This window comes from Diplotaxodon limnothrissa, linkage group LG4, assembly GCF_057381915.1.
Source record: "Diplotaxodon limnothrissa isolate DT_005_m linkage group LG4, D_limnothrissa_male_GT1.1, whole genome shotgun sequence".
NCBI classification, from domain to species: Eukaryota; Metazoa; Chordata; class Actinopteri; order Cichliformes; family Cichlidae; genus Diplotaxodon; species Diplotaxodon limnothrissa.
The window spans coordinates 12,637,459-12,650,424 of record NC_140599.1 but is presented as its reverse complement, the minus strand read 5'-3'; the positions used below and the strand labels follow the sequence as shown (position 1 = coordinate 12,650,424).

At 41.9% G+C, this 12,966-nt stretch overlaps 1 protein-coding gene across 3 annotated transcripts in view; it reads right to left on the bottom strand.

Annotated features, from left to right (window-relative positions):
• The window catches only part of tnrc18 (trinucleotide repeat containing 18), a 43,459-nt gene extending 30,698 nt beyond the window's left edge, over window positions 1-12,761 (bottom strand). For 2 of the 3 annotated variants that reach the window (XM_085351474.1, XM_085351476.1), the window contains exons 1-2: window positions 12,616-12,761; window positions 10,547-10,896 (exon numbers count right to left, since the gene is read on the bottom strand). In XM_085351474.1, the coding sequence (XP_085207600.1) occupies window positions 10,547-10,760 (214 nt within the window). In that variant the 5' untranslated portion in view covers window positions 10,761-10,896; window positions 12,616-12,761. Of the gene's footprint in view, window positions 1-10,546; window positions 10,897-11,370; window positions 11,449-12,615 lie in introns of those variants that run through there. The other variant, XM_085351475.1, reaches the window with a different exon arrangement.
• Window positions 12,762-12,966: the final 205 nt, after the last annotated feature.

Sequence of the window (12,966 nt, the reverse complement as noted above, 5' to 3'; positions counted from 1 at the left end):
GTTTTGTAAACTCAAATTGGATGAATTGTCACAGTCAGTGCTCTGCGACCGGTTTATATATAAAGAGGAAGCTCGGTCTACATCAGCAGTAACACAATGAAGGTTTGATACAGTATTTAAAAACAAACAAACAACAACAACAACAACTGTTAGCTGCAATGTTTCCTGCAATCACTTTACATAAAAGGTGAGCTGAAATGCTGTTGCTAAATTCACCACTGTAAATCAAAAAAAGGCAAAGTTGCTCATCTACGAACATAAAGCATATTTTGCAACATTTCCTGACTTGGACATTTTACAGTTCCTACTTTTTAGGAATAACCGCACTGTTTCGATGAAATTATTTGGCATTAGTTCAACTCTTGACACAAAGCCCGAATTGTTTCTAGCACTTTCACTATTTTTTTTTTTTTTTAAATTACTGCCACTTTTAAACACATCGGCGAGTGTCCATGTGTGTCGCACTAGGTGGCAGCCATGTTGTTTTAACAAATTATCCTCACCTTTAAGCCACTTTTTAATCATTACCTCATGTGTAAGACGTGCAAAACATAGATGCACCCTCGATGAACACACACACACACACACACACACTACATTTCCAACCACCACCACCACCTGTCAAGGTTGTTGAAGTCCTGGTAGGATGTCAGCAGTTTCCATTTCTTCAGGCCAAACACCAGGGTCTCTCTAATACACATACACAGACACGTCAAGAGGCACAGATGCCTCACTGGAGTATGGATCAATCTCGGCATTGTAGCCGCCTACAGGCCATTTATTCCATGTGTCTGAGTACACACGCACACATGTACACACAGTCTACAGTTTTGCTTTGTGCCAGTGAGCAGGGGAAAAAAAATACAATCCCAAAGTCCCTTTGCCCCTCCTGAACAGTCAAAAGCAGGAAAAAGTGGGAGGGGTCGAAAGAGGAAAAACATTTGCAGTCCTTGTTCCAGAAACAACATCCAAATGGTAGCTGAGAGGGAAATGTTTCCTTAAATGTTTTGGAATTACTCTTTCATTAGCTTCGTCTCTCTCTCACCCTCTCCCTCTTTTAACCTTTTCCTTCCTCTCTCCCTTCACAACTCCACCCCCCCCCCCCCCCCCCCCACCACACACCACACACAGCATTTGGCTCTCAGTTCACAAGACAGTTAGTTTGCCATATTGGGAGAAACGAGTTGCCAAGAAACACGCTCTCTGACTCCCAACGCGTTTCTGAGCCTCCATTTTCAGATCAGTATAAGAAATATATCTTGATATCAGAGATAGGAAGGAGATCAATTCTGTCAGACTCACTGCAAATCTGGCACAAAGGCGCACACATCCAAAGAAAAAATATAAAATAAAAATCAGAGAAACTAACAAGTCAGTGTTGATCACAAATTGATCCAAATTCTCTGAAACACACACACAAAATTTAACAATACTGGAAAATGTGCAAAAGGAAAAAAGACGAAATGAAAGAAAATCTCTGGTATAAAAGCCTGAGACACACACACACACACTATCTGTTATCCATCAGTGGCACTCAGAGCAGGGTTAGCTGGGGGAGATCTCTATTGATCTCTGGTTTTTATTCCCTGCAAGAAAAACACTGAAACAGTAAAACTCTGCAGTGCTATACATCCCAAAGTTAACTGACACACTGGTAACCATTAAACCCAACTGTAAGAAACCCTCATTCACACTCACACACAGGCAAGGGATGTGCGGGAATTTGCATGTGCGTCCCTGAATTCATTCAGCCATGCGGTTTAAAGTGTGTTAATTATTTCAAAATGGAGATGTCTGGTTCTCCTCTGCTGGGAGCCGTTTACAGGAAACAGGTTTTGTTTGTGTTGTTTGCGCAGCTGAGCTGAATACAAACCGTTTCTCAACTTTAATTAAAAATGTCAAGTTCGAGTTCTGACACGTCAGCTCTCGGTTTGGCAAACCGAACTGCAACAAGGTGGCATCTGACTGGTTTCTCTCTTTGTCGTTTGATTGAATAAAGAAAAATGAAATAAGTTTGCAAAAAGAAATTCATTTTTAAACAAACAGAATCACTTGCACAGCTGCTTCCTCTGCTCAAGCTCTCCTTCCATCTGATGATACTCTGAATACACATGCAGGGAAGGGTTGGAGTAGTTTGTTTACCACACAGCAGAAGAAGAAGAAAAAGAAAGACAGAATGTTAATTATTTATCTTAGATCATGCATTTATTCTGGGCTAAAATTTCACATCTGAAAATAACTCCTGTGCTACAACAAATTTTAGGAAACAAGATGAGCTGCACAGTACTGTCGTGATTTCTCTAAAGTGTTATAGTGATAAACACCCGTAATCTCACTATGTTTTATTTTGGGGGCCTTTTGTCTTTATGAAACTTTAAAGAAACAGGCAGTGTGCAGTGAGGGCTAATGTGTCTCTGGTGTACTGGATGTGAGTACCAGATGAGCAACCCCAAAGAGACAGACATTTGATTAAAAAAATATTATTAATGGCAACTTAAAAAGTAAGTGGGAGGAAATGGTGGGAGGTTGTACGCACAACAAAAGAATGGAGACTCGTAATTTTTTTTCTTTTTAAAGGAAAATCTCTAAGCGGAAGAAAAATGAAGGGAAAATTACATTACATGAGCTCTGAAATGTCAAATCAGATGGAGACCCAAACTGAGCTGCCATCTGGACTCTGTGAACAATAGATACCGGTAATAGATTAAATGGATTTGTTGCAGTTCTTGGTTGTAAAACACATCATTCACTGACCAATTCCACTTCCATTATTTATTTAATAGGTTGGAATTAAATTTTAGTTTATAATGACTTTAAAACCACATTATGCCAAAAAAAAGAAAAAAGAAAAAAGGCACAGTTGTATTTGGTGAATTGTAAATTGTAGTTCACATTTTCTTTATTTACTGAGGTTTTAACCCCAGTTTATGGCTTTTAATCAGACATTAAAGGCAGATTACTTTTGCATTATTTAGCACTAAAAAGTACATTCAATACAGTATGAATAATAAGAATTTAGATTTTAGCACTCATGGGTTAAGAAAAGGTTGGGAACAATATGAAGCTATTAAAACAAGCAGAAACCTGCTGAATAAAATGACGATTTGGGATATATAGTTGTACATAGTGTATATATATAGCAGTAGTAGGAAGTAGTTAAAGGACATTACAAAGTTGTGAAAGGTCACCAGTATGCACAACACCAGAGGGAGACCAGTGGGACTGAGCCATCTCAATTGAAACCACACACAGGATGATTAACTCTCCCAGATTAAACAATTTCTTTTAAAAAAAAGTTGATGTTTTAATCCATGTTGCTCAAATTTACAAAAAACAAAACCAAAACCAAACTTTGAGCAAACATTAATCGAGTACACCAACATCCACACCGTCCCACGCAGTTGCAGTCAAATCTCCTGTGACGATGGCAGGTGTTACTTTGACGCACACCTCGAAAATCGGCAAACGTGAGTCCAACATGTGTCACAGACAGGCAGACGAAATGGCAAGGATGGTAGTGTGTGCACAGAAACACACATATGCGTTTAAGATCATGCAACACCACAAAGCTGTATTCACAGCTGCAGACCAAAGAGTCAGAAACTACAAAGTGGTGTAATCACAAAACCACATATGTAGTGACAGGAAACAACCCGATTTTTAGAAACACCCTCTCATTTAATGCACAGTCAAGTACCTTTAAGTCAATCTAAGGATGACTGCAAACTCAAGGGCTGATTTCCAGCTCCATATTTTTATCTTTGCACTCTACTAGAGTGGCTTGGCATGAGTCACATTTCAAAAATGATCCTTATTTATGTTACACTGAGCCCCTAAATTAAGAACTCCTCTATAGATTAAGCCAGTTTAGCCCCTTTCATATTAAGATAGTTGTGTGTATGACTGGCTGCCCTTTACAGAGGATTCAAACGGTAGGCAGGTGCTTGAGATGAGCATAAACATCTCTCACTGACATCACAGAAAAGTACATATACTGATTGTTTAATAGGAACAACCACTAGTAACACTAAATAATACAATAATAAAAAGGTTTAGCTCAGCTTTAATAGCATATGTAAGCCAAACCATGAAACATGCTGCAGGTATGGGCGTCTCCACTGGTTAAAACATATTCCACATAACTAACAATCAGCTAGAACTGACTATTCACGTGTCAAAATTGCTGTGTGCATCTCCTTCGTGTTGTTACACATTTTGAGCTTTTACCTAAGTGCCTTGGGAAGAATATTATCAGGCTTATGTAATGGGACACGTAGAGACTCAACACGCAGCCAAACAGACAGACACAGCACAGTGTGTGACCTTTGTGTGCTGGAGGCTGTTGTTTGTGTTAAAGGGAGGGATCTGGCACAGAGAACGACTTAGCTAATGTTTTAGGTATTTCAACATGCCACAGCACGCTTGTACGCGCGCGCACACACACACACACACACACACACACACGCCTACCTATCACTCTCATGTTTGACAGCTGTGTGTGAGTGCTGTATATGTGTGTCGTTTTTTCTGCCACTGACAGGTTTATTGTAGCAGGGCAGCAGAGCCTTGTGCTTTCTCTTAAGGAGCCCGTTTTCTCTCCTGAAGGATTCAATTAATCTGAGAGGGGGATGTGTCTGAGCCACATCTTCTCACACATACTTAGGTGTGTGTGTCTTGAATATATATTTATACACACACACACACACACACACACACACACACACACACACACACAACATTAATTTAAGTGCAAACAGACACACTAGCCAAGCGGCGCGGAAGACAAATTGGTATCAGCCAAGACATCCCTGGCCTGCCCCTGCAAGCCGCATGAATTATTAGCCTTCCACTCGTGTGCCCTGTGAGTGTGTGCGAGACTGAAAGAGACAGAACAACTGAAGGGCGAGCACATTTATCTAACCGTGTATGAATGTGTTGTGGTCAGTATAAATCTCTTCTCTCTGCAGAGTCTCAGGGGGAAGCCCCAGCCCCAACTGTACTAAGCACAATCACATGCTCCCATTCTTATACACCAGACTTCAGTCCTCTCATCTACACAGACACTCAAATACACACACACAACCAGCAAAACCTCAGCTCTTATCCTCTGAAAATAAAATGCAGATTTCCACTCATTTAGTTCTCCTTTTCCATTCATCTCAGGCTGTTTGTGTCAACAGCTATTGGCCTTTCTCCGAATGGGGGAGGCTGAAATATGTGTACCGAAGGCAGTTAAAAGTGAAAAGTAATGCTGTTTTACCTCAAGTCTCACGAAATGAGCAATACAGTTTCATCTCATTAAACAAGCATTTGTGACATTCGCTAGCAAATATCACAACACAGCATATTAACCTACATCTGGTTTTGTTAAAAATGTGGGAAAGGATGGGGGACGAGCTGCTGTGACTTTTGTTCTATTTGTTAGGAGGAAAACAGAAGTTAAATGCTCAAAATCCAGTGAAAAAGTCTGATGCCACAGTGTGTTAGACCACCAAGTGATCTCTGAGTACTACTGTGGGAACATAAGAACTTGGGACCAAAAGTGACACTAAAAAAGGAAGAAAGAAAGAAAAAATAGTTTACATTTCACTTCAACCACTAACTGCATAACTGAGTTCCTGATACACACCACTGAATGTGCAGCCTGGGTTTTTGCTCACGTGCAGAGGTGATCCACCTTAAGCTTAATGAATGCAAAAAAGGCATGACAGGTGATACAATAGAAAGAATATGAACAATGACAAGAAAAAAAAAAAGGAGAGCTGGTTGATCACAGCCAGCAGCAGGAACGAGCTGCCAATCTTGTAAACAGTGTTTGTGTTTGAGGTGTGACAGCAGCTTCAAATTCTGCAGGGCAATAGATTTCTGAGTCTACCTCTGCAGCCCTGCAGTGGACGGAAACCTCTGCTGCTAAGCACAGTGTCTTTACCGGTAGCTGGTAATTAACCTTTGCTGTGCAGAGTGAAGAGTAAAGAGGAGAGACTGTACGAACTGTTAAACTCAAGGTTTGGTCTTTCTGGACACATTGCGTTGCATTATATTAACCCGATCAGTCCCAGAAATAAATAAGCACAACACAGCAGGCATGAGTACACCAAATAAGGCAAAAACCACTAATTACATTTTTATTCATTGCATAATAGTCTGTCTCTGTGCATTATCCCCCTTTAATCTTAAGAATGTGTCCGTGTAATCATTAACTGTCTCATTTGCTTTTTCTTCCCTGTATGTCATTTCCCCTTGCAGTTTCTTCTTCTACAAGTTCTGCAAGTTCTACTTCTGCAAATGAGTGAACTTCTGTTTAGCCTTGATGATTTCATAAGCAACAGCACAAAAGTCATGAAGAAGTGACTCTGGCAAGTAAAACTAGCGCCGAGCTCCATGTAGAGTGCATACAAAGTTGCAATAAAAACAACACTGAACAACAACAATAAAGATCAAGTGATACAGTATGCCGTATTCTACCATTTCTTGGCACATACTTAACATGAGCTGTGGCTACGTGTCAGCAACGTTACTTCTTTCTCTCTCACACACCTGAGAGTGCCCACAACAAAAGCCCGTTGGCCCCATCTAACACACAGGTTACCCACAAGGCCAAAAGTGGAAGGCTTGGGCACATAACTTAGGTAACAAGCTGGATTTGCCGTCTAGTGAAATAACGACAAAACTACAGCAGATAAAGGAAGTTTTAGTTTTACTGGTGATACAAGTTCATTCTTTCAAGTGTGCTAAATATATCTCAAACGTGTAAGATGGTAATTAGTTAAAAGCAAAGTGAAATTACCTTTAAACCTCTCCTATGACATCCACTAGAACCTTTTTACAGTTTGCAGAAATAAAAGGTATGGGTGTGCTTGTCTCCTCAGTGCAGTTACATTTCAGCAGGTCCTGCCTCTGCAGCACTCAGGCACAAAAGTGAGGGACGTAGAAGGAGAGGACAGATGGCTTCAATCATGTGATGGAGGCACCGGCAGACCTCCAGCAGACTGCGGACCTTTTACAGCCATTTTACATCTATAAACAGTGACTGAAGCTGATCTTGTTTAGATACAACCTGGGTGAATAGCGGGCTGATAGAGGAGCTGCTGCATAGAAAGGATTGGCTGATGGAAAATTATGTCTTTACAGATGCCCTTTTTGCTGCACCAGCAGCACAAATGTCAAACTATTTGCAGTTTCACAATGCATTGCAAACTAAGTGTTAAGCTGCCTTCCACATTTGGCAGCTTAAAATAAGGGAGGACACTCTACTCTATTAAGTCAGGTGGAAACCCTATTAAAACTGAACTAAACAAAAACTAATAAGGCAGACTCCTGGGAAATAAGGCTGCACTGGCAGTTATAAACAGTCAACCCTGCTATCAAGAGCTCAGCCAGAAACAACTGTGCAAAAAAAAGCTTTGAATTCCTTGAAACATGTGTAAACAGAAACAGTAGCAGGGCGACCCTGGCTCCTCTGACTGCACAGCGGGTCCTTGAGAACTGGATTCATGTGGTTTATTGAAATTAAAGAGGAACATTATGAACATTCACAATTACTGGGTAATTATTATGTAATAGGGTTGTATAGTGTTATTACAAGCACAGGACTGCAATCTCATTCGGGGTTGGTTAAATGTAATGTGTGGGGATTTGATATGGAGGAGTGCCATAAAGCTAAATGACCTGTGTCGCACTGTGGTGGGCAGAGGCTGTGAGAGTGTGCAACAGGGGAGATGAGTCACACAGTTTTGGAAGGTCGGGGTAAAATGTATCCTGTTTTAAAAGGAGCCTTTCAACTGCCAATCTGGGCTGGGACAGCAGCTGGGTCAATTCTGCTTCACAACGACACAACCACACCCCGTCCCACAACCCCTCTGGCTAAACGTCAAGTTTACAAACCCGTCTGCACACAAGCAGTTTTCGGCTCGTTTCTGAGCCACGGGAGGGGAGATGCAGGGGCGTCACGTCATCCTAACTAAAGTTATTACTGTTAAACAATTTTCCTCTCAGTTGAGCTGCGTTTCACTTAGTTTCCTGGGAAAGTTTGCTCATTTCACTTCAGTTTCTATAGAGCAGAAATGTCTTGTTTTAGTTTAGCTATTATTAGTTTCTGTTACGATATGAGTGGCATTCTTTAAGAAGCTCAAAGAAAAACAACACACAGCAAAAACTTCACACACAGTCGCCTGACACAAACACAGGCTCCTTGTGTTGACAAATCTGACCAAACTAAAACCAAAACCAAAGAAAATTGCTTTAATTTGTCTACTTCCCGCTTTTATTTCACTTAACTTTAATGTTTTTTCACACTTAGTTTTAGTTAACCGTCATAACCGGGAAAGAATGAGCCAGAATGGTATTTGGGAAGAGTAAAAACTAGTAAAAACCACACGTCGATTAACTCCAAAGGGAAAATATTCCATGGTATTTAGGACATAGGGGTGGGGGGGACACTGTTTTTGTCAACAAGCATATATTTTTGCAATACCACCATGACAGTGAAAAATGTGTGGCTTTAGCATATACACGAGGTATGTAAAGTTCAGCTCAAGGGCACTTTGATACGTGGACTTTACAGTCAGGAATCAAACCACCAGTCTGCCAAGCAGCGGACAAACCGCTCCACCTCCAGAGAATTTAACAACACACGATAACCCACCTCATTCCCACGGGCTAACTACAGGCTACTTTCAGTGAACTAAAAGAAACATGATTTAGAAATACTCTTAGATGTGTTGGGAATTTCCCAGGCTGGCTGGTAGATTTGTGATGTGGCCGATCTTAATTAGTGTGGCGACTTTGTTTCAAAACATATGAAAAAACAGCACTTTCCTCCAAATCCTCGTATAGTCTTTATTTCTTTAAGCAATGCAGTTTACTAACAGAGTTTACATGAATCCCATCACAGCCTACGCACATACAACTCTTTCCCAAAACACACATGGAACGCATCCTTTTAATTACTATTAATCTGCAAGATATATTAATTGACATCTCCAGTAGTGTGAAGAGAGGTGGGGTTGTGAGTGGGTTATGCCTTTAGTTTTGTAAGCTGGTAATAAAAATATTGTCCTCATATATATATATATATATATATATATATATATATAATGCTGATAGAAATTTAAGGTCGTAATACCCACAACTGTCAGGAGTCGCAAAATTGGTTCAATAAACTGTGCCCTGGTACATTTCTTTGCCACAATGCACCCATCAATCAAGCCAACACTCCCTGCTGTGCACTGATTTCATCTCTGACACCTTTTCATGTTTGTGTGTGAGAGTTGAATGTGTGGGTTCTGCCACGGTGTCAAATTAACGCTTCATCGGAGCCCCTGCCCTCACTTTACTGGACCCCTAAGTACTGCAATGAACTCACGCTCACAGATAAGGACAAGGGAACACATCTAAAAGGGAATATTATCACCTTTGGGGTTAAAAGAAACCAGAAAACCTGTAATTGTATCTCTGTCTGCAGCTACATGACTTCAGAGTAACTCAGTGAGAGCATTTGTCAGACTTTCCATTTTCCCGAAAGAAACAGCAGACATCCCTTTCCACACACACACACACAGAACATATGGTTTGAACATAGATGACTCCAACTTCCTCTGTGACCGACCACAAAACCATATGCAAACATGCAATGTTATCTCCTTTTCTTGTTATTTCAAGGCTCTCTATGCCAACAAAAAACGCAAGACATTACTGTGCAGGCACTGAATGTAAATGGAAAAAAATCATCAGCTCAACAGGGAATGACATATACTGCATATATGATTCTGCTTATAATGCACAGACACACACGATGTAAACAAACACATGGGCGTTCACTTGTAGGAGAATGGTTGTGTAATACCCCAGCAGTTTGCTTCCAGTACACACAGTTTCTCTCCATTACACAGATTCTCCAGTGTACTTGCAGCAGAACAAGGGCTGTTTAACAGAACTGCTACAAATTCATGAAAAAAAGAAAGAAAAAAAACATCAGCCATTTGCCAAATGCTCCAGCTGAGTGACTTTTACTCCAAATACACAACCACTCCAGCTATTGCTCAGAAACGGGTCGAGCACGGGTCTGTGATACCTTTAAGGTGAAAACTTTACTACCCCGCCGTGTCAAACACAGATAAACACACTGCATCGGCCCTGGAGCAGCAATGACAGTGTAATGGTCCGCATGCAATCCTAGACCGCTGCACCCTGACCTGCAAGCTACTGCATGAACATCTACACCGCAGCCCTGTTTGTCCTTTCAATCCGAAGAAATGTGTATCGGAAACTGCCAAGTAATTTTCCGCTAATGCGCTGCACATTACAGGGGCCGAGGATCCTGAACACGATCTGTTACATCTGAAACTTGTCACAGCCTTATAACAGCCGCCTGTCTTTGCCCACATCACACCGCACATCCAGGCGGTGACCGCGCGGGCTGCCACGGATAGCCACAAACCGTGCGCAGTTTTTATTTCAAGTTAATATTTAATCTTCTTGTTGTTTTTGGGTGGGGGGACACTCATATTACAGAATCAAGCTGAGCAATGAAGCGTGGCTCACTTACTGTGGTGTGGATGTAGGTTAATGGCCGATGGCAAGAATTTTCCGGAGTGGAGAGGCTGCGGCTGACTCCCCAGCAAGTGACCGGAGGAGGGAGGGATCCTCCCGGCTGCAGCAGCTGCTCCGAGCCGGATGGAGTGAGAGTCCATCGCGAGCCCCGCCAACAACGAAGGTGGTACGTGGACGGATCGGGGAGGACCAAAATCTCTGCCATCCATTATCCACAGCGGGGAAAGTTGTGAAAGGAAATAGTCCGTTCGAATAGGCCCTCTATTCCGAAAAAGCCAGTTCTGGCTATAATAATGTCTTTAATTTTCCAGGCGATTCGGGCTCCTTTTCAGCCATCCTTCTGACCTATAAAATACATGAAAAATTAAAATAAATGAAAACAAAAACAATAAAATAAGAGCTTGGCATATAATCTACAACAGACTGCGATGTCGGAGCAAACTGTTGGGAACTGGTAGTTTTAGGATTTCTCTTCTTTCCAGCGAACAGGCGGCCCATATGTGCAATGACGCAGTTTGGAAAAGCACTTCAAAAACTAAACCTCGAATAGCAGCTAATCGCCGATGAGACCGTGTGAGGCACTGCCGTCGTACTCTAAATGAAGATTTTAATACGATTTTAACTTATCTACAATATTATGATGTGACATCTGAGCGATACTACACCCACGCTGCACAGCGAGCAGGCAGCCGCTCCGCTTCCCAGGGAAACGAGCAGGAGGAGCGGCCAGCGGCTGCTGCTCTTCCCCCGACTGTGAAAGCATCTCGCGATCCCGATCTGGAAACCAAGAACCCGTCGGATTTTAGAAAACTATCCCACCTTTTTCCTTCACTTGATTAACAGCCCCCCTAATCCGTAAACCTTGCAATCTAGGCTCAGGCCGAGTCGCAATGTAAACCAATACACAGTAAATACTAGAGGCGCATCAAATATACATTTCGAACGGGTTAAAAATAAATAAGCTCGCAAAAGCATGCATCATTTATCAGCGGGGTGAGCGGTGTTTTGTTGCCTGCACATGCAGATTTAGTCCGGGTTACTTCGCAACTGGACGTTGGTGCTGCCCAAGGAGCGAAATCTGAACCCAAGCCGCAAACACTGTGTAAAAACCTAGAATGATATCCACTTTATCGACGCTTTGCTGCAAGTTTGAACTCGTTTAAACACATAATAGTGGGTTTTACAGCACAGACTATAAACCGACGCATAGCCAGTAAAGTATGCGTCTTGATTCTGGACAAGAAGAGAAGAGATAAATAAGGTCGATTGAAATGAATTTAGAGCAGCTCTTTATTAAAACCTCGCAGATATCGGTGTTATGTTTAAATTCCAAAGAGATACAGAACAAAAGTTTAGGGGAAAATAACAAGCAAATGCGACTTTTACAAACGGCATCCAAGACGGTATAAACACGGTAGCTTGTAGCTTCAATATACTATTTTATTTATTTACAGATTGCCCCCCAAATTAAATACGGCTCACATTATTAGTCATGATTTTTTCTTAAAAAGAAAAAGGCTAAAGCCGAGTTCACCTTCAAAGGCTGCAAACAAACACATCACAGCAATGACTCGTGATATCCAAGCGGGCGGGCTCTGAAAAGAAGGGCTCGCTTAGAAATTACAATAACGCCCTTATACCACTTTAGAGAAACACGGGAGCCAAAGAGAAAGTACCTGTATTTTTTCCTTATTAATAAAATGAGTTCAGGACAGTTAAATTAGAAGATAAGCTAGACCGAAAGCTTTTCCCCCTCTCGGTGTGACCCATGCGGCACGGCAGCGCAGGAGGCTCGGCATTTCAGCCACGTTTCAAACTTTTTCACGGTTCCACTAAAAGCCACGCAAAACTCTGTCGGAAGAAACGTCTCGAAAGTTGCTTTTTCACACCGACGACATCCCGATAAAAAAAATTAACAACACGTCGCGTGCACTAACCTCCGCGCCCTTTTCAAATCGCACTCGCGGACCAAAATAGCTTTTAAAACAACAAAAATACGACTATTTTATTAAGAAAGGGCCATGGTACGTAGAGAAGACGGGGGAAAACATGCCTAGCGCTTACTTGAAAGGGTAAAATGTCTTGAAGGGGGCTTAAAAAATGCCAGCGCTTCTTAAAATCCGTCCAGGTTGCTGGGAGAACTGGAGTAGTCCATTACAGGCTCGTCCGAAGGTAAACTGGGGAATAACTCGGGGGGAGAGAGAAAGCCCATGACGCGTCTAGCAATGAAACACAGCATTGTTTTGTAAGCCCCACCCACCTCCTTTACCACCATCCAACCCAGGACTTTGCACACTGCTCCTCTCTGATTGGCTGTTAGGAATGTCAATCAAAGCTCCCGAGTGTATTAAAAAAACACACACCGTGGCCTCTCGCCAGCACTATAAAACCAATTATGGAGCGAGGAAAGGTTGA